The sequence below is a fragment of the Numida meleagris genome, chromosome 3, assembly GCF_002078875.1.
Source record: "Numida meleagris isolate 19003 breed g44 Domestic line chromosome 3, NumMel1.0, whole genome shotgun sequence".
Lineage (NCBI taxonomy): Eukaryota > Metazoa > Chordata > Aves > Galliformes > Numididae > Numida > Numida meleagris.
Genome location: NC_034411.1, coordinates 77,545,359 through 77,566,019, shown reverse-complemented (window position 1 = coordinate 77,566,019; position 20,661 = coordinate 77,545,359). Strand labels below are relative to the sequence as shown.

At 39.6% G+C, this 20,661-nt stretch overlaps 1 protein-coding gene across 4 annotated transcripts in view; it reads right to left on the bottom strand.

The window, feature by feature from the left end:
* Nucleotides 1-11,082, bottom strand: part of CEP162 (centrosomal protein 162) — a 52,080-nt gene extending 40,998 nt beyond the window's left edge. For 2 of the 4 annotated variants that reach the window (XM_021390898.1, XM_021390899.1), the window contains exons 1-4: nucleotides 10,816-11,082; nucleotides 10,301-10,388; nucleotides 9,415-9,518; nucleotides 4,172-4,310 (exon numbers count right to left, since the gene is read on the bottom strand). In XM_021390898.1, coding sequence (XP_021246573.1) covers nucleotides 4,172-4,310; nucleotides 9,415-9,474 — 199 coding nt within the window. In that variant the 5' untranslated portion in view covers nucleotides 9,475-9,518; nucleotides 10,301-10,388; nucleotides 10,816-11,082. The remainder of the gene's footprint in view (nucleotides 1-4,171; nucleotides 4,311-9,414; nucleotides 9,519-10,300; nucleotides 10,389-10,815) is intronic. The other 2 variants (XM_021390897.1, XM_021390900.1) reach the window with 2 other exon arrangements.

Here is a 20,661-nt window from a genome sequence, read left to right as displayed (position 1 = left end):
TATTTGGAGTTTCTCTTCAGATAGCATAAAGATAGTTACTTAACAGGTTAAATCTGAAACTACATCAATTAAAATAATCCTGCAGATTAAAAAAAAATCAGATTTATCATTAAGACACCAAGTGTACTGTTCCCATTTCAGGGACAGCACGCACAGAGCAACCTGTTGCTCAGCAGAAGGAAAATAATCATACCAATAGAAAGTGCATATAATACTTACACAGATTGGAGTCTTTCAGCTTAAACAAACAGAACAGTGAAAATTAATATTTACTGAGTACGAAATACAGAGAAGATATTTTCTATTTACTAACCATACTGACCTTAGTTAAGACTTCAGTTATTTTCCTCCTCCATTTCCTTACATTCAATACTGTCTGTCTGCCTACATCACTACCGTCAGTGATGAATGATGTAGCAACAGTTAAGCAAAAGTTCACACACTTATTAGTTTTTTTCTGGAAATGACAAATCAATTAAGTGGCAGCTTGCTTTCATGAGAAAACTACGGTCAAAAATCCTGCAAAGGATTTTCTACAGGAAAAGCACTAGTAATCTAAGGCTGATATTAAATAAACTGAATAAAACATATTTAATAAAATACCAGACTGGAAATCTGAATGAGGAATCTTTTGTTCACTATTCTCCACTACTTCATCATGGCTCTCCATCCTTTCCTTCTCATTTCTCAGTTTAACAAATCTTGTTTGAAAATCTTGAAAAGTGAGACAAACAGCAAGAAGAGACAGGCAAGTGTTAAGACAGGACAGGAGTTCTGATTATCCAATTTATCTTCATCATTTAAATGACAAAAACAAATAGACATTATATTAGCTAGAGGAAGGTCTTTAACTTGTCAAATATGGAAGACAGCATCTTGAATCATAATTTATACATTTCAGCCTAGAGCTGAAGAACAGACTTCAAACGTGTCTAGGATAGTAAGTGGAGGTATTCAAAAATGCACTTTATTCTTCTGAGCTGAATGAACAGAATTAGTTTACTCAGGTTAGTACCAGACTACAAAACTAAGCGAAAACAGGTCATTAGTGTAAACCTCTATCTTTTTTCCGCCATCTCTGCAAAACATGCCTTGGAAAAGTCAACCAGATAACAAATAAATGCATAGTATATTTAGTCCTCCAGTCACTCATCTAAACATTTTTCTAGAGCGCACAATATAGATACTGAAGTAGCAGAAAAAAGTAGCAGGAAGTAGGAAAAAATGAAAATCCCAAAATGGAGACAACCTTGGTGCATCGTTCAAGCAAGTTAACCAGGCTCTGTACTTCATTAACATCACAATATCTCTCCATGGTGTAACCCAATAACATGAACTCATTGGGAGCTAGCTCACGTATCTGTAAAACGACACTGGGGTGAAGGAGAGATTCATACATTTATTTAACTTTGATTCACGATAACAAAACACTCTGAGAATAATATTTATTAACAGGCTGTCAGGTAACATACCAGTCTTATCTGCAAACCAGTGCAGAGGTTCAAGCCTACAAGAATATACAAGAATCTGAAACGTTTTGAAGAATATCAGTCTTACACTACTCAGAATTTAAATTCAGCTTATGTCCTAGTTTGCTATCATCACAGCAATATTATTGCTGCAGCACGACAACTATTTTGCTATTTAGAACAAATTTAATAACCTTACAAAAAGCTACAAAACTAGATCAGTCTTTTCTCAAGTTTATCCCTTGCAGTAATTTATGTTGCAATGCCGCTGCGCCTAATAACTAATCCATTATTCATATACCTGAGCAACATACTATACAACATACATCTGCTAAAGAATATTAGACTGAGAGAAAATTGACAAAGCATTAAAATCATGCAATTCAAAAAGACACAAAGAAGAAATAAAAAGGAGCAGTTCTAGAAGCCTATCTACACTGAATTCCTTACAGAAACACAACCTGTCATTTGAAATCACTACAAATATTATCTACACAATTGCAATTCATAAAGTAGCTCGTAGTGTGTACACACGTGCCTTTTATGTATGGGACTCATCACTCTCAACTGTAGCCACATACAAGCTGTCTACTTTCATGACCACAGAGTAAAACTGAGTTTATACTGAAGGTGGTCAAGATGACCTCTGCAAAGTCAACTCCGCTGCAGCCAAAATTTAATTAGTAGAATAGCATCTTTTACAGCGTAGGCTACTTCTCTGCTGTGCAGTTCACAGTCTATCACAGCTTAACGCAATTGGCACTATTTGTGAGTGCCCAGCGTGACAAACATGGTTCTTTTCCCGTGGGATGACACAACTGGGAGCTATGTTTCATGACATGGAAATATATTCTCTTTTGCCAAAATAGCACCAAAAAGGCTTTCTAGGAAAACTCGAAGGCCTCTCTGTTTTGAAATTCTGGAGTACTAGATGGCGTATGGCTTAACATATATGACCCACAAGTGCAGAAATCCTGCACAGGAGAAGGACAGATGTGCAGATGAAATAAAAACTATCAGGCTGGCAAAGACAGTGTTCAGAGAAGACTTGAGCGCAGAGATCCACCATATTTGCCTTACATTTTTAAGTAATCTCAGTTTTATTATGTCCAACTGCCAAGACACGTTGGACATTTGAATCAAAACCCGTTATACACAGGTTACTCTTGACTCCCTCTGAAAAAATAAGCCAGCCCCTCAAGAAAAGCATGAATATGAACATGCCAGCTTCTTCTGCAGGTAAATGGATTTCACACTTAGAAATCTGGGTAGATTTCTCTTCTAAATATTTTCACGTTAAAGGAGAAGCTTGTTTTAAAGAAATCTGAAGAAGTTTACTAGAACTTTGTTTCATGTATCAATAAACTGCAGATCAAGCATGTTTCCATTCTAGTACCTCTAGTTAAATTACAAGGCCTCTAAGATATTCTTAGCTTAAAAAACAAGAGCAGTTGAGTTGGTCTGGACAGGAACAACTTGACATTATCACATTACTACTTTTTATTCAGCTTTGCAGTTGTACTTAAACCACACAAGAACTGTCCTTCAAAACTTCTAATTACCCTGCCCTTAAAATACCTATTCCGGTATTTCTGATTGAATCAGCAGGAGAAACATCAAAGTGCTTTATGGGTTGCCTCAAGCATCTCAGAAAAAACATGGAAGAATGCTAACTTCTGAACACCTCTGAAAATGTTCATTTATAAAAAGAAGAGAAATAAGGTCATGCCAACTGCTCACTTCTCCTACTCTGGCCAGCAAGAACGTGCTGACCTTCAGTTTTTTTGAAAAGCGGTGGGAAAATCCTACCTCATAACCACCATAACTCCCTTGCACTGCCTGGTAGGCACTGTCTCACATCCATTGGAGTTCTCCAGCAATATCTTAAAAGTCAGAGAAACACAAAGAGTCCAGATAACACCTATTAAGGTTCTGCCCAAAGGGCACAATTATCAACTAAGATTTGACTCTGAATTACAGCAACACTAACAGGACAGAGCTCTTCTTAAAATTAGAAGACTATCAGCAATACCTTAACCTCGCCATATGAAAAAACTGATTTCTGGGACTGTTAAGCTCCAGTTGCAAATTATTCAAATTATGAAAATAAGAGGCCACTAATTATTACAAGAACAAGAGGCAATCACCATGTGGAAACTCTGTACTCACAGGGTTTACTACCAAAGAGGAAAACAATGAAACCTAGAGGTGGAAAGACTGCAAACAATATTTTCTTCTATAACTGCGTGACCAAGTAAATACTAAACTAGCAACCACATTGTCACAGCCCTTTTCCCCTTGAGCTGTGGCTTATGGCAAGGGAAATGCTGAGAGTACTGACAGCAATGCGTGTTTTAAACAACTGCTGCTTTTATTACAGTCTTCATGAGGAACAGGTCGTTTACAAAAGAAATCTACAAATATTTCAGTTGAAATCCTAAGCTACATTTTCTAATTACTATACTCTGTATTTACACTTTATAAGTCTTAGTAACTAGTAAGCTACAAGAAAAAAAGAACAACAGCAGAAAGTTTTCTTACAGCTTGAATATGATCTCTTTTTAAAAGAAAAATATGATTACATTTGAGTTTTATCATTTGCACATTTGCAGTATAATGTTCTAAAGTAACTGCTTCACTGTGAAAAGAAAGAACCAGCCCGACCCCCTGTGGCCAAGAAACTACAAAACTACATTATTTACCACCATCGTCCAAATCTTCCTCGCATATCCACCACGGCACTGCATCCTTTGGCTTTGTTTCTTTTTTCCTGGGCTGCCCCAATGTCTCAAGAACGCTGGACTTTTTTTCTGAATTTCCATGTGAATCATCTGAAACAGACTGAGTCAATTGCACAAAGATTAAAGACAGTTTTTACATTTTCTCACTGTTTAATTGTATTTCAAGCACCAGTTCTTGAACTTCTGAGTTTAGCTGTTGGTCTTTACTCCCCACTATCTGCCTTTTTTGTATATGCATAAAAAATTGAGTAAAAAGACAAAAACTATATCCATGTGTATCAATTCTGCATATAATACAGTAACTTCATTGCCAGAATCTGGAAGTCTTAAAAGTTAACTGCTTAGTAGAGCACGTGTTCAGATGAACAGTATGTTAGTTAATATACAACAAGCAGACAAAATCCTGCCTACATCCCTAAATATTAAATAAAAGCAAGGGAGAAAAAAAGGTACAGTAGAGTAAAGCCTATTTTGCTTAGCCAAGCTTGTTACATGAGCATTATGAATATTGTAAAAGTGAACCTTCACAGGCAACTTCCTAGCTCCCAGCAAACTGAGTTTCAGAAATGCACTTTGTGCTTTCTCTTCCTGGAAATTAATAGAAATGCCAGAGCTATTCCTAACTGACTGCTATTAAGCTTCTGTATGCATTTTTCCATTATCCATATTGATTCAGAATGATGGCATACTTCAGTGGAGAGGAAAAAAAAGAAGTCTACAATGTCCTAAAAATTTACATTACTAAAAAGTAACAAGAAGAAAAAGATCCACAGATGCTTCATAAGACAACAGCACTTTTCTGACATGATATGACTTTAAAAAAATTATTAATAATAATAAATATCTGTTTCTCTCCCTTAAAAAAAGCTCTCTGTGGCCTACTGCAGTACCCCAGTTAGCTGTCTGGACACCCAACAAGGAAATATATCTGTGCAGAAAATATACCTTAAGCTACACAGGAAACCCAATATTTCCAGTCTTTTTCCTTCCTTGGCAGAATCCTGCTTTCTCTCTCTACTTCCGCTACCAGCACCAAACATTAAAAGAATTACTCTAGCACACTGCAGCCTTTTGTGTTACATAGTCTTTGTGCTCAAATTCAATAAACATAAAGTTAACGGGTGTGACACCCTGCTTATTTTTATCCTAGATTTTTAGCCATCGTTTTCAAAATCAATTGTCCTAAAATGTCTTAAAGAACACAGTAAACAAAGCTAGCAAAAGCCACGAAGTGTAAGCCACAAAGAATTCACATATGAAACACATCTAGGGCAAAATTTCAAAAGCTTTGCTTTTCTAATAGTCACAAATGAGAGAATGTGAGAGCACAAACAGAATTCTACAAGCAACAGGACTGCACACGCTTATTACGTAAAGTGAAATAGGAAAGTTTATTAAAGCAATCTTCTGTAGACCACTGCGTGACTCCTATTGTCTAAAAAGCATTACTGCAAAATTACTCTGTATCTGAGAATTCAATGTATATGCACCCCATAGGCGGGGTGCATATACACAAACACCAATCCTCCAAAGGCACCATGTAAGAAAAAAAAAGAAAAAAAACCCCACAATCTCACTAATATCTCTGACCAAAAACACCTTCAGTTTCACTGTAAAAAAACTAAACGCCTGACCAAGCCTCAAAAAGAAAATGTGAGTGCTCCAAGACTTAAAATGTAATGAAACAGAATTTTTGTAAATTATGAAAGTGCCGGAGAACAGGACGTATTGCAATTTCTTTATGTTGGCTCGGTGACACGACAAAAAGAGTCTTACATTTTTAATAAATATCCTATAAATAACAATTTCCTTACACTAGCCACTACATACATAGCGGTGCTGTTGTCCCTAGAGGTTTGGCTGCTTCTTGCTGGCTGCAAGTACCAACAGGTGTTTGATGCAAGCTTTGTTGTCACTTGCTGTTTCTTGTACAACTAACAGTATCATCTACTCTGCAGTCAGAACTTCAGTGATGCTGGTGATCCTTGGAGCATTGTAACTAAAGAAACTGAAACTCCCAGCTGTTCCTCTCAAGTTCTGGAAACTTTCTGTGTCCAGCCATCTTGTCAACTGCAGACAGTAAAGTTTCAGCAGCTGGGAAAGAAATGCTGACACAAAAATGCTAGTGTTTTTTTCAACATGTCAATAGTCCTAACAGTGAAATGTACAGACTTATTTTCCAAAAGGAAAATTAAAGCTAAAAAAATAATAATCGAATCTTTGGACCCGTAATGGATTTTCAGAATCCGTAAGTGGCATGGATAATCCTTATTTTCTCTCCCCTATAAAAGAGCCTCTCAGCCCTTCAGGAACACAGTCAACAAGAAGAACAAAAGAAATCAGCTGTTTAACCTCGACTAAAATAAAAGCAAAATGAGTCAGTTTCAAGACCTGGGACAACTGTATGTCAAAAAATGGACCTTACCACCTCCTATAGACAAGGAGCTTAAGAAAGTAGATAAGCAAGTGCAGGATTGGATCCAGAACCCATGACCAGTTGCCCTAACTACTTCACGAAACAAGGCTTTCTCAAGTCTGTTCCAAATTATGGCATCTTAACATATTTGATTTTTAAAGAAAAAATTAAAAGCATTTTTTCAAACATAGTTAAATGTCAAATGTTACTCTTCTAAGTATTAATCTACAGATATTCTAAGTAGGGCAATACAGCCTTTCCTTCTGATGGTTTTCCTTCTCAGCTGTCACCACAGATTATGTGGAATAAAAGCCAACTTAGAAGTCTAGAAGCAGGTAATAGGTTTTTTTTTTTTTTCCCCCCTATCTGTGCTCTGCTTTAAGTGTCATCAAAACAAGCAATTAATGGAAGCACTGTGCATGTGAAAGAAGTTGCATAGCACATCCTAGGGAACTTCCCAGCCAACACTCGGCACACTCACCAGCTATAACAAAATGACAGATGACACCTAAAGAAAATGAAAGTGACAGCAGAGTGAGTACGCTAAAGCTGGTGGAAGGCAGCAGAAGGACACAGACAATGAAGGAGGAAGAGAAGAATTATGGATGACAACAGGCTGTTCTAGCAAGTACTTTGGAATAACCGTGACCTGGCAGAGGAATCATTAAACGAATGGTTCTGCATGCAGCAATTGCTGTTACAGGTTTATGTTTCCTTTTGTGTAATGAAAAAAAGAAAATCCTCCTCACTGATAGTTTCTGAAATTCAGTGCACACGCCAGAAGGTTTCTTCAGTTTAATCTTCATACTAGACCTGCCTCATCCAACTGTACCTAGTCTTTCTTTTAACTTTTCAGGTCAAACATGTATTTTCGTCTCAAATCCTTCCCAAACAATAGTTTGGGAATAATGCCATTAAGAGCAAGAGTTATGTAAGAGGAAAAAAACACCCTGCTCCCTTTCTTCTCTGAAAGATTTGCTTAAACAAGTCTTCTGCCAACTACTGAGAAACAGTTTATGCTTTTTCTCCCCACTTAATATGCTCAACCACAAATGTCACTTACACAGCCATACATTCCAAATAACAGAGAATACCAGTTTCTCATTTTCCTAACAATAAAAGGCTGCCCACTTTTAATAGAAAGAAAAGAAAGAAAAGAGAGGGATACAGTGGAAGATACAGGTAAATAAAGTAACAGGGTAGATAATTTAATCATTATTTGGATCTGTATGTAGCTAGTAAAACAAAAAAATCAACTCATAGTTGTAATTAAGAGTACACACCTCACAAACAATGTTAGTGTGAAATGTGAAAAAAAAAAAAATTAAAACATGAGTCGTTAAAAATTACTCTCTATTCCTAAGTGGCTGAATGCCATTTAGGGGAAAAGAATTAAATCACGATAGCTGTATTGAATTATTCTAACTCAAGCATCCTCTCTATGAGCAATACCTAAAGAGCAAGAGCATATCGAATGAGGAATGAAATACTAGAAGAGGTCACATGCAGACTTTTGTCAGATACGCAAATAAATAAAACAAAAGAATAAATCTCTTTTCCTCAAAGCAACTTCATAGCAATAGTAAAGCGTGTTTGATGGATATCCAAAGACTACTTTTCTATTTTTATTTAGAATAATAATTCCAGTGAATTCAATAATGTTATGTCAGTCATATTATAAAATTAAAGCCCAAAATTTATCTTTATTTGTGAATTTTAATATTCAGATGACATATATACTCTCAATTTAGTATTGCTCAATTAAGTTACATCCATATTGTAATTAGAAAAGTACCTCACTAGTGGCACAGTCAAGGAAGAAATAGTGACTTGCCTGGGAGAGCTAAAATATTCATGAAAAAGAAGTCCACTGTTATTACAGTTCTCTACTGCACAGTAGAGAGTACTATCTTTATAGAAGCTAGTACCTACGTTTTTCACAAGTAATTAAACTGCAGCATAGCCTCTGCATCAAAAAAACTTCAAGCATTCATCACCTATAATAGTAACCCCAAGAACAGTCTGCAAAAATAGCAATCATTAGCTATGCTTACATACTGCACAGCAAAGGCCTCCCATCAGTGCTACCTACATCTTAGGCTTACTGCACTGTGTCTCTGACAGATCAGAAAGCAAACACTAAAATTACAAAGCTACATCCAATGAAGAAATATACCAAGTCATGAAATTTTGACCATGTATGGTAATTGCCAGCTTAAGTCATAATCCACAGACTTGCATGATTTTGCCTGTTCTCAGAAATAGAGCACTATGAGCAATACAAAGGTTCAAATTAAAATTTTCCAATCACTACAACATATTTTGTTACTAATGAAACAAGAGTTTTCAAATAGAATCCAATGAAATCACGTATTACACAGAAAAATAAGGACATTTATCTTAAAACACAGCTAGCAACTACATACAGAACAGTATTTTCATCTCATTACCTCTGTTTTCAGTTAAATAGCAATTTGAAGCCTCTACTACAAAATAACGCACACACACAAAATGAAGCAAAACCAAGAACTAAGGGCTCTTTCTGAAGATACAACCTAGCAGTGACAAAATGCTCATATTTAATTACAAAACCATTCTTTTGATTTCAATACAGCAAAATAGCGTCAATTACATTTAGCTATGATGTTGCAAAAAGCCACCCATTGGACAGCTATGTGAATTATATGACAGAAGCATAACCACATATTCTATTTTATACTCTTCCATACCCAATTTTAGTTCTGTATTTTAATGACGAAAGTAGATGTGACTTTGCTCTGAAACATACCTCTTTCAGAAACTCTTCAAACTGCTCATCTAATTCTTCTTTTGAACATCGATGAGCCATAATCTGCAACTGGATGGTACCTTCTAAACAACTGTCTTTCAATACTAAGATTTAACAAAAGAATAGAGTTAATTAAAAGCATTCTAAAATTAGATGTAGCCAAGGAATCTGCTACTTTAACAGAACTATAAGCAGAAAAACTTACAGAAATATGCCACATTTCATCCCTCCCAACCTGAACACATGAATTACCCAGACTCTCTATAGGCAAAATACTAACTTCCTAAAACAATAGATCGAGCTCTTACATTTTGAAGGATAAATGAAATGTATCTTCACCATCTTTACATTATTCTTCAAAAGACACCTCTTTTAACTGCTCAAAATTAAGAGTTTCATCGAGAATTGAGAATACACTGCAGCAATAATTCCTACTCATTTTTAAGGGCTTTTAATTTCTTTCTATGATTTTTTTTCTTCCAAAATTGGAGACATCTGGCATTATCAGTTCTGTTTCATAGTCTCTGCTGTGCCTAGGACTCAGTAAATAGATGAAAGTCCTGAAGATTGGAAGATGCCATTCCGTTTGATGTGCCCTGACACAGAAAAATCATAGCACTTTGCCAAAAGTCGTTGTTGATTTCTCAGGTATAAAATATGCCCCAAATTCAACATGCCACGAAGCTTTTGTGCATCGCAGTGCTCAGCATACGTGGCTCCCTTCAAAACTGTGTATGCATGGTAGCATTAAACTACTTCAGCATCTCCAAGGCTGCGAAGCGCTATGCAAGCATAAAAGGGCTCAACTCTTTGCAGAAATGCTTTTCACATGAAATAAAACTTCTCCCAGCATGGAGCCCCCTCAGTACGCAGGCCTGTTACCTACCTGGCAGACTGACTTCGACAGGTGACTTGTGAGAACTGCTTCCTGCTTTCACTCCTTCTCCATCCCCAGACCACCCCACACTTTCGCTCTGAGAGGTAAAAAAACACACCACCAAACAGTTTGAGCAAAACCAGTTAGAGCAGACTGCCCGCGCTTCTAATTAAACCAGACATCCTTATGTAAACTCTTGAAAACATCTCTGAAAACATGGTAAAGAGATTAAGGACGTTACCTCTCAGGACACACATAATCTTTTATACCTTCCCAGCAGAGGACACTGCAGACACGAGATGCTTTAGCAGTTTAGTGGCTGGCTACCCTGACTGCTTCAACAAATGGGGAGTACTTAATTCCAGCCAGGTCGGAAAAACAAATTGATTCTTCTGGTACATCAGGAGTTACATTTACCTTAAAACTACAGCCCCTCTAAAAACTAACAAAATAGATCTTTGCTCTTCAAAAAGACGAGGAACACGATTCACAGAACACAGAGGCATCACCCTTTGCAGTCATACCCTTAAAACAGGAGCTTAGCAATGACGTAACACAAAATGCCCTTTGCTGGGATCCGCGGCTGCCAAGGAAGAGGGCTCGGGGCTCCGCTCCTCCGGCTTCGCGGCCCCGAGGGGCGCTCCCGAGGTTCGGCTGTGGCACGGTGGAGAAGCAGCGGCCCCGAACCAGGCCGCCAGGTCGCTCGTGCGTGGCCGCCGTTGCCAAGGAAACCCTCCCGGCCACCGTAGCGCCCGCCAAAGCTGACCTCCCGGAGACGGACCACGTGATCCGCCCCTGAGCTGCGTGTGGAGGACACGTGACGGGGGCGTGTGAGTAGGGTGGGGGAGCGAGAGTCGCCTCCAGCGGCCATCACTACCGTGGCAAACGTCGGCTCGGCCCGGGGTGTGAGCGGCAGGCTCAGCGCCGTCACGTGGCGTGCGGAGCGGCGCCCCCTGCTGGGCGGCGGGCGAGCAGCGCCGGCGGGGCCCGGCGGAGGAGGGCGGGCAGCGGCGCTCAGCTCTCCCGCCATGAGGGGTCACGGCAGGACGGCGCTCCGTTAGCACCGCCTGTCGCCAACGGCTGTGTGCCAGGCCTGGCCGTGCTCAGGGAGCGATTGGGCAATGCCTGAGGTGCGTCGTAGAATCACAGAATCGCCGAGGTCGGAAGAGACATCTGTAGTGCAACTGTCAGTCCATCACGACCACGCCCACTAAACCATGTCCCTCAGTGCCATATCTACGTGTTTCATGGAATCCAAAAGATTCTGGATTCAACATTATTTGCTTAAACGTGAAGGTATTAACTAATGGTACCACCGAATTCCCTGCTTAGCTCCTGAGCTGCCCTGTGTGGAGCCAGGAGTTGGCCACCACCTGTGGGTCCCAGCCAGGGTGGGATATTCAGTGATGCCATGGAGTTACTGAGGGGTGTGCTTCCAGAAGGAGCTGAAAGCCTGTTGCTTTCTCTAACAAAGGCTAAAACTGAGCCGCCCCTTCTCACTCTTCCTCAGAAATCTCCTTCTAAAGCTTTCCTCATGCTTCTGCATGCCAGAGTTGTGCTAAGATGTATTAAAAACACAGCTCTGCTTAAGATATGCAGAGAAATTAATGACCCCTGCTTCCCTGACCACTGTCTCTCAGGCACTGCAGGACAATTGCAGTCTGTGCTTGCATGTGCTGTCCAGCACGGGGCTGCTAGCTTTGTTTGTTGTGAGAGTCACGTCGCTTCAGGAATTTGTACGCCAGCATTTAGTAAATGGCAAAACAAAGTGAGCTCACTTAGGAATACAAATGAATATCGTTCGCACACACGCGTTTGGATTCTCTGTTGAGAAGACTCGAAATGAAAAGATTTTGAAAGGAGGTTTTCTTCGGCCAGTCTTGGATACTCATCGCAAGTGAGAAAGTAGTTAAAATTTGATTACTGTCTCTCATTTCCTGTTAGTTCAAGATATAAAGACCATGCTTCCAATATGGCCTTTATATATCCCAGATTGTTTTATGCAAGTATAAAGTATAGTTTATATTCAAGGACTCAAAGAAATATGAGCTCTGTATTTCCCATTAAAGTCTGTAGAAATTACTTTGTTGAAGGTGCCGCAATACTTCCATCCATCAGGCCTTTTGTCCGCAGATGGAGTACTGTATTTCCATTTGCAAAATATGGGTCATTTGTTTTGTCTTTTTGTGCAACTTCTCTTGCTGTCTATGGAAAACGTGGGAGCTGATCAAGGACAAGATGCCCATATAAACCAATATACTAGAACAATTTGTTAGGCATGACAGCCTGAAGCCGGTGAAAACATCAGTTTCCAACATTTGCTTTTTTCTCTCATCTCGCAAAGCAGCATGGAGCAAGACATGAGCATCTGAAGAGAAATATGGAAATTAATTAAGAGATGTCAGTCTCATGCTGCACGCCTTGATCCTGTTCACATTTGAGCCAGTGCAAATTTTGCTATTAACTTCAAAGCAATAGCCGCGACATCACTCATTGATCATGAGAGTTACTTCATATATAATCAAATAATCACATCAAGGGCTCAGTCGTCCTGCAAGCTGCTAAAAAAACTGTTGCAGATTGAAGCCCTTCTGTTTGCAGAAATGTTTTCAAAGAGGCTCTTACAAAGTATAGAAAAATGTGCAGAGAGATCAGTGCTGTTGGAAACTTCAGTGCCCATATGGAAGGGAAAAAACCAAACCACTCTTGATGACTGTTGTGGAGAGGAGGCATTGCCTAGTGTTGAAATGTCATCCAGTGCATTCAAGTGACATGCACAATAGCCACTTAAAAGATTTTTCATTTCCTTCTAATGCCAACCAGTTGTAGCTCTCAAGAGCTCTTAACAGTGAAGCTTAAAAAACTGACAGCAGGAATAGCCATGAATTTCAGCACGGAACGTGGCCATTATTGCTAGTAAAACTGAAGTGTTGCTGCAGGTTCAGAAGTTGATCCTGCTGGGTAGAGCCCCAGATTATAAGGTAAAATTCTGTCTCTACTGACATCAGTGGGAGGCCTTTGTTGACCTGTGTAAAATTGGATTTTGCCACTGTAGTCACTGGTTTCTCTTTTAAATGTGGCTTGTGTACACTTAAACATTTTTACTTCAGATTGTAAAAATATAAGGCTTTACATATTAGTACAGTGATTTAAAGCTATTAATGGCAAAATTAAAAGGGATAAGATATCCATACTTTTGTTTTTGCATGTCTTATTTCAGATTCATATCATTCGTAAATGTCAATGGGGAAAAAGACATCAAATAAAAAAGAAACAAAACGTCTGCCACATCCACTTTGGCTGAGGCATTGCATTAGATAGTGTTTCAGTACTGAACTTGCAAATATGTGAAATATGAGATTATGATAATAAATATTTACCCGTATTCTTGGTTATGTTTTTTTGAAGGTTAACAGTTTCATACTGAATGAAAAGCAAACAAACAGTGGTAAATTAAGAAGGTTCTTTAAACTGCATTCTCTGTTCATGCCCACTGTGAAAATACTTCCGTACATGACTATGCAATGAAAATCTTTTCCGCTATATGCATCAGATAAAAGACGAGCCTTCCATAAAACTTAAAAGTTTCATAGGAAACTGAAGATATGGAACTGTAATTTTTTGTGAGAAAAAAGAGTCTAGCATGGTCAAATTAGGATTAGTTACAAAACAGTTCACATAACTATAATTTCATATTAAAATATAATTTTCAGTGCTTTCTCTGTTGTGTCACTGCACATCTTATTTTGCACCATTGCTGATTAACTGTAGTCCTCAAATCCCGAGGGCAAGATTTACAGTAGACTGTGTTACAGTAGCTGAACTCAGCTTAGCATCTCATCCGCCAGGTCTTTTCCATCATGCAATTTCTCCACTAGATGACAAGTAAACTCTGTTTAGTGTTTTAAATTGCTCCAGCAGCTTAAACCAATTGCTAATCTTACTTCTGTTTTGTACTTGTGTCCCTCAAGCTGAGCTGCAAGTTTGGAAGCTTTCACGTTGCTGGCCATTTCAAGGTTTGTGTACATTAGCAGACACAGTCTACAGCAATGTTTCTCAGACTTTTTGAAAATGAATCCTCCCTTTCCCTCGTTTGTGTAAATGCTGAATTGCCTTAATGCTGTTCTGCCAACATTTCAGTTCCTCTGGAACAGAGGGAACACCAAGTTGCTCTAATTGTTAGCTGCAGGAGAGAAAGCTACCGCCAGCAAATATAAGCAGTTAAAAGTTCCTTCAAGAGGATGAACGTCTGCAGTCAGTAATTACAGCTGCTTCTCACTCTCTCAACTTAAAAAAAGTGCATTTGCCAATATCTTAATGCTGCTTTTTCTACAGTTTCCCATTCCTCTATAAACCTTATGTAAAAAGTTGCTCTGCTGTGTTATTCAGTCCATCAAGCAAGATCTTATTAAGAGCTTTCACTTTTGACAAATCCTGGGAACATTATTGTGCAAAGACAGATGCATGCATGGCTGGTTTGACAAACCCTAGCACGTCTGAACAGCCCAACAACCTCTGCCTTTTGCACATCCTTCTTTGCCAATGAGAGTTCTCAGTGCTTGGCATACTTTAGACTTTCCACAGGACTGGAGAAACAACATGGTTTGCTTTCACCCCAAAGTTATTTGAACTGCAAACCCTTATCTGTCATGAATATTCTACTTGGTATACAGAAAGCTATGCTCAGTTTTTCTCTTTGCATCAAGGCACACTGCAGACCTTCAGTTCAGAAAAATGTAAGGTAAATATTTTTGTAAAAAGTTCTTAGTGGCCTAGCAAAGATTAAGCTCAGAAAACTCAGCGAGGAAAAAGTAAGTGTGCTCATTTATTAAAATTATTCAGATCTGTAAAATCTCTTGTTAATTCTGCCAGCATATCTTCTTCACACTGGCAAGAATATTAGCTTTGCATTTCAGGTTTTTGCTTGGTTATTTTTAGTTCTTCTGAAGCCTGGGAAATAAGAAGTATAACCGCTTTGAACAGTCTGAAAGAGCCAACTCTAGCAGGGCCTCTGAATCTGATTAGATAAAACAACAAAGAGGTTCTGTCAGGGCAAAGGCAGGAAGAACTAAGGTGGGTGGCAATATCTGTCATAACTCAGGGGAAATGTAGCCTCAAAGCACTCAAAAGTGGGTGAAAAAATAACATAAGCAATAGACAACTTTCCCACATCTTAGGTCACTCTACAAATGCAGTTGGAAGAATTTTCTTTGCACTCCACTTTTTTTTGTATTTTTAAAGTACAATAAACAGCACATGCATGTGTGTTTATCTTAAAAAAGCTTATTTAGGGGAACATCATCTCTGCAGATAAGTGTTCAAAAAGTCTCAGCATGGCAAGTGCAATTTCATTTGTCAATACAGACACAGGATAAAATCTTAAGTGGTGGGTTTGCAATTTAGACACTTTCCTTTGAAAGTAAGGTAGCCTTAGGATTACCGGAATAGATTTCTCCCCAAAATACAGCTAGCAATAACATTGCGTTTTGCCCTACTGACTGAAAAAGGATCAAACAGTTGTGTTTAGTGTGCCTGGGAGGTCTTCAAGTTTTGGGGGGTTGATTTAAAAATGATCTGTTATTAGAGTGATGGGAACCGGGAACACCCACTTTGCCAAAGAACTTATTTTCCTGCTTTCTGTGCAGGATGGTTATTTTAGGTCAGAGTTTCTGCTGAAATGAACAGATAAAAAGAAAGATTTGTGCAGCTTCTCAGGAAGATCACTGAATGTTTTTGACATCATTGTGTATCCACAATGTTAAGATTTGTCTCTGTCAGAACTGCGACGGTTTCTTATTTGAAACCAGCAGCTACACATGCCTGCACCAGCAATGCCTGCACTGAAGCACATGCTGCTTCGTGAATGCTTTCTCCAGCTGATTCTTTACCTACCTGAAGCTGCTGGCATGTCTCCTGTAACTACAGGTTTGTCTTCCCTAAACAGACGTAGAGCATAGCAGCAGGTGTGTTCATACATGACAATTCATGCTAATCTGATACCAGCAGTTCTGGCCTGCCTGAGAATGTGGCTGGAAGAGCTGCATCCAAGCACAGTTCCGCACCAGCAACATGGCAGCCAGACCAAACCTGGCCACAAAGAAGTAGGCGCCATGGCTGGATTGCCAGTGGGATCATAGAATTATAGAATCATAGAATATCCTTATTTGGAAGGGACCCACAAGCATCATCGAACCCAACTCCTGGCTCCACACAGGACCACCCAAAATTTAAACCCTATGTCTGAGAGCATTGCCCAGACACTCCTTGAACTGCAGTAGCTCGGGGCTGTGCCCATTGCCCTATGGAGCCTGTTCCATGCCCATTGCCCTCTGGTGCAGATCCTTTCCCTAACCCCCACCTGCCCCTCCCCTGACACAGCTCCATGCCGTTCCCTTGGGCCCTGTTGCTGTCACAGAGAGCAGAGCTCAGCGCTGCCCTCTGCTCCCTGTGAGGAGCTGCAGCTGCCATGAGGCCTCCCCTCAGCTCCACTGCTCTGGGATGAACCAACCCAGGGACCTCAGCTGCTCCTCATATACCTTGCCCTCAGACCCCTCACCATTTCTGTAGCCCTCCTTTGGAAACTCTCTAATAGCTTTATGTGCTTCTTATGTTGCGGTGCCCAAAGCTGCACACAGTGCTCAAGGTGAGGCCATACAGCACAGAATAGGTCAGCTTTGTGCTTTCCATAATTCCAATAATACTGCGAAGGAAATGTCTCACTTTAAGGTCTGAATTTCAAAGTAATTAGAGCTCGAGCTACTTAGCACATTTCACACCCCAAGGCCAGGCTAAGGATTTCAACATACTTGCGTGGCTTTTAGTACTGCACAGGTCAAGCCTTGATGCCATTTGCTATTGAATCTAGCAGCTCTGATGGATTCTTCATGGTTTCTGGCAAAAGGGTTGTTGCAATTATGCTATTAAGGTAATTTCATTAAGCAGCGAGTTACTGGGCAAGATTCTCTTCTGCCTTGGAAGGTCATTACTTTGTTAATGGATCACTTGCTTTGCTGTATACTAGCCTACATTTTTAGAAAGAAAATTTGGAATGAATATTAATTTATTTGCCAGGGGTTTGATTTAACTTTTTAACCAATAATATATTCCACAGTCTTCCTGCATGTCTGTTATAAACAACATTCCTGTGAACCAGAGGGCATGTTAGCAGTGTTTCTATGTTATTTTCAGCAGGCTAGAGGTGGTTGTAGTGTGCCTTTGTACAGGAGAGATGGAGTGTAAAATTTATTCCAATTACCTTTTTTCTCAAGCTTTTTTCTTGATATAATTTCATCCTAAGTTACTCTGCTCCACATTTTTATTTCCCTTTAGGCTGTGCTGTTAGGATCAGTCCTCCATTTCTACGCAAGGAATTCAGTGTCAGGTCTTACAGGCTAGGGGAACACGATTGGGTCCTTGCTAGGAATTGTTGCCAGTAAAAGCTCTGCTCCAGCACATGATATATGGACTGCCTAACTGAATGTGTAGGGAGCTCTTTTCCCCTGGTGAATGGAAAAAGGACAGTGAGTGCCCATGGATACGCTTTTCCCCTTTGGCCATTGGAGGAACAACCATTGGGATGGTTTCAGTGGGAGGTAGACAACTCGCCTGCAGCACCTGTATGGCCCCTGCCTCTGTTGCCCTCCACAGTCAAGGCTTTGCAGAAGATCTGTTGTTCCACCAGCTGAAGCAGTCTTAATGGAGCCAGCATTTTCAGTTATTTTTTCATACGTGGAAATACAGATAATCTAAACTGATGTTCAGTGTATGTTTTGTGTGTATGTTTTCTGTGTTTTCAGAAAACAGAAGCTAGCCAAGTATTTTCTACTGAAAGGAAAGCCTCAATGCAATGAAACTCTGAAATGTGGTCAGGCAGAAGATTTTTTTTTTTTTTTTGTAAAGAAGGATTTAGGTAGGGATATGACCTGTCATTACCTAGAGATTTTCAGCAGCTAAACATCTGATGTCTGTCTGCCACCCACCTAGTACCAAAAATGCCACCAAGAGATCAGCTTGTCGATCTACCAAAATAGGCCCTAAAGCTTAGCATCAAAGGCCCATGACATCTCCCTTCCTATGTCTTCTTTTCCTCTCCATATCTATCCCACTAATCAGCTATTAGCTCCTAAGGTGCCAGAAATAAACACTACCAGCCCCAAGGTTCAGACAGTATATATTAAGACCGGTGAAAACTGCCTTTTCCAAGCATTTGTCTTGAAAGTAATACCTAGCTTAAGGATTTAAAATCTAGTGAAGTTTTTTGTTGTTTCAGGCTTTTGGGAAGTGGTCATTTTCTTAATGTGATAAGAAACTGAAATGTTTTCAAAGAACAGAAATTCAGATGTGTGGCCTACACGGATTAGTAAGACTGGAAGCTGCTGTTACGTGAGTCCCTTAATTACGACAAACCTTCTCTGTTCAGCAGATATGTTTACTTAATAGCACATTAAGCTACAATTTTTACATGTATACCGAAAGTATTTAGGTGTCACTGCTTTCTTGCAGTGTAATAATATTTGATTTGATTTATTTTAAGTTTAGATAAGCTTGGACTTTTGTTCATTTCCTCCATGCTGAGGGATGAAATAGCCTGGTGCTAAAGCCTTTTAAGATAGGACAGTGCTGTTTAAGCTTGGCATCTGCAACTAATAATAAAGACTATGCAACTTTGAATGAAAATATGTCTAATTATCGTGGCAATGGGAAGATGGTTGACTCATCTTCAGCAGTTTGGATTACATGTGTGGGATTGTGTTTTGGATGGAGCAATCCAGAATAGCAACACTCCATCAAAAACACAATCATGCACCTGTATTCCAAATGGCTGAATAAGGCAAAACACATGTCATAGGAACACTGTGAATCAAATTAAAAAAAAAGGGGGGGGGGGGGGAAGAAAAGAAAAGAAAGCTGGAAGAGAAATAAAGACAAGTACCATAACATTGGTGTGTGTGAAGACTTGTTTCTCTAAGGCTCCCTGAGTGATTTATTTATTGCTAAACCTCTGTTCACAAGCCATGTTTGATTTTGCTTGATGCTGATATAGACACTGCAACCGGATCTTATGGAAAGGGCTGCCAGCAACTGTTTGATCCTGATAAATTACAATAGCAGGCAGAGTTTACAATGAGAAACTATTGCTGCTCCTGGCCCTCACATGTGATGAGCTTTGAAATGTGGTGGACTAAAATTCTCCTTACCCTGTGGCCCCCTTGGACTGCTTACAGAGGAGTGTAAGAGAGCCACTGAGCAGAAGAAAATCACATTCACAGCAAGAGTCAGCCCCAGCTTTATATCAAAGGTGAGCATGTGCATGTATGTGTATCTGTGCGTGCTTGAAGTGAAAGAGACGTTGTGGGGAAAAGAGATACAAGAAGTGTGCATAATTCACATGTTTGGAAATTTGTGTGTTAAAGAAGCAGTCCATTCTCCTGGTTCCTTTGGCATGTGCACACACACACCAGCATTTATGCCTGCTCTGCATATGTGGTGTGAATATTGAAGTATTCTCTTTGGAAAGTTAATTGATGACTGGCTGCTTATTTGATCTTCACAGTGTCAAGTTCATAATGTAATAAGCTACATAAAAAAACCAACAAACACTCAATGGCTGAACAGGGAAAGACATGCAAATTTGGGAGGGGATGTGAAGCAATATGAATTAGACCCCACTGTGTATTTTCTTTGCAGTAGCATTCCAAGACACCTGCCCCTGATTTCAGCAATATATACAAGCCGCCGTCCACACCCAGAAGAGTAAAGCCAGATTTCTTAAGATATTTCATTGCCTGGAAGCTTTTGATAATCCCCTCAGATGCCTTCCTGCCTTTTTAGTGAACTTAGAGTCTCATTAGATTAACATACACACTCTTACTGATGTGCTAAGAGTCATCTCTTCTGGAACTCAACTGTTAATAATCCAAAAAAGAGATAGATTAAAGAATGGACTGAAATGAAAGTTTCAAGGAAAAGAGGTGCAAGAAAAAGTTATAAGCAACATGTTTAGAAACTTGTGTGTTCTTTGAGGAACTTATATTGCTGGTTCTTCCTATAGGGAAGTGTACAGAGGCAGAAGTGACAATTTCATACTTCTGTCAGTAAAATGCCAAGAAAAGTCGTATCATGAGAGACTTGCTGAGAGAGGCTTCATAAAGTTTCTGGCAAAGTGTGAAAGTCAGTGGCTCTGACAAATAGTTTCCTAGACTTCTGAGAGACTGTAACGCACGCTCTCCTAACTCCAGCCTTCAGGATGGGTTAAATGAACCAACTCTGTATGGTAGCTCTTGTCTGACCTCATCTTCTTGGTTGACCCGGAGAACTACAGACCGGTGAGTCTCACCTCTGTGCCTGGGAAGATCATGGAGCAGATCCTC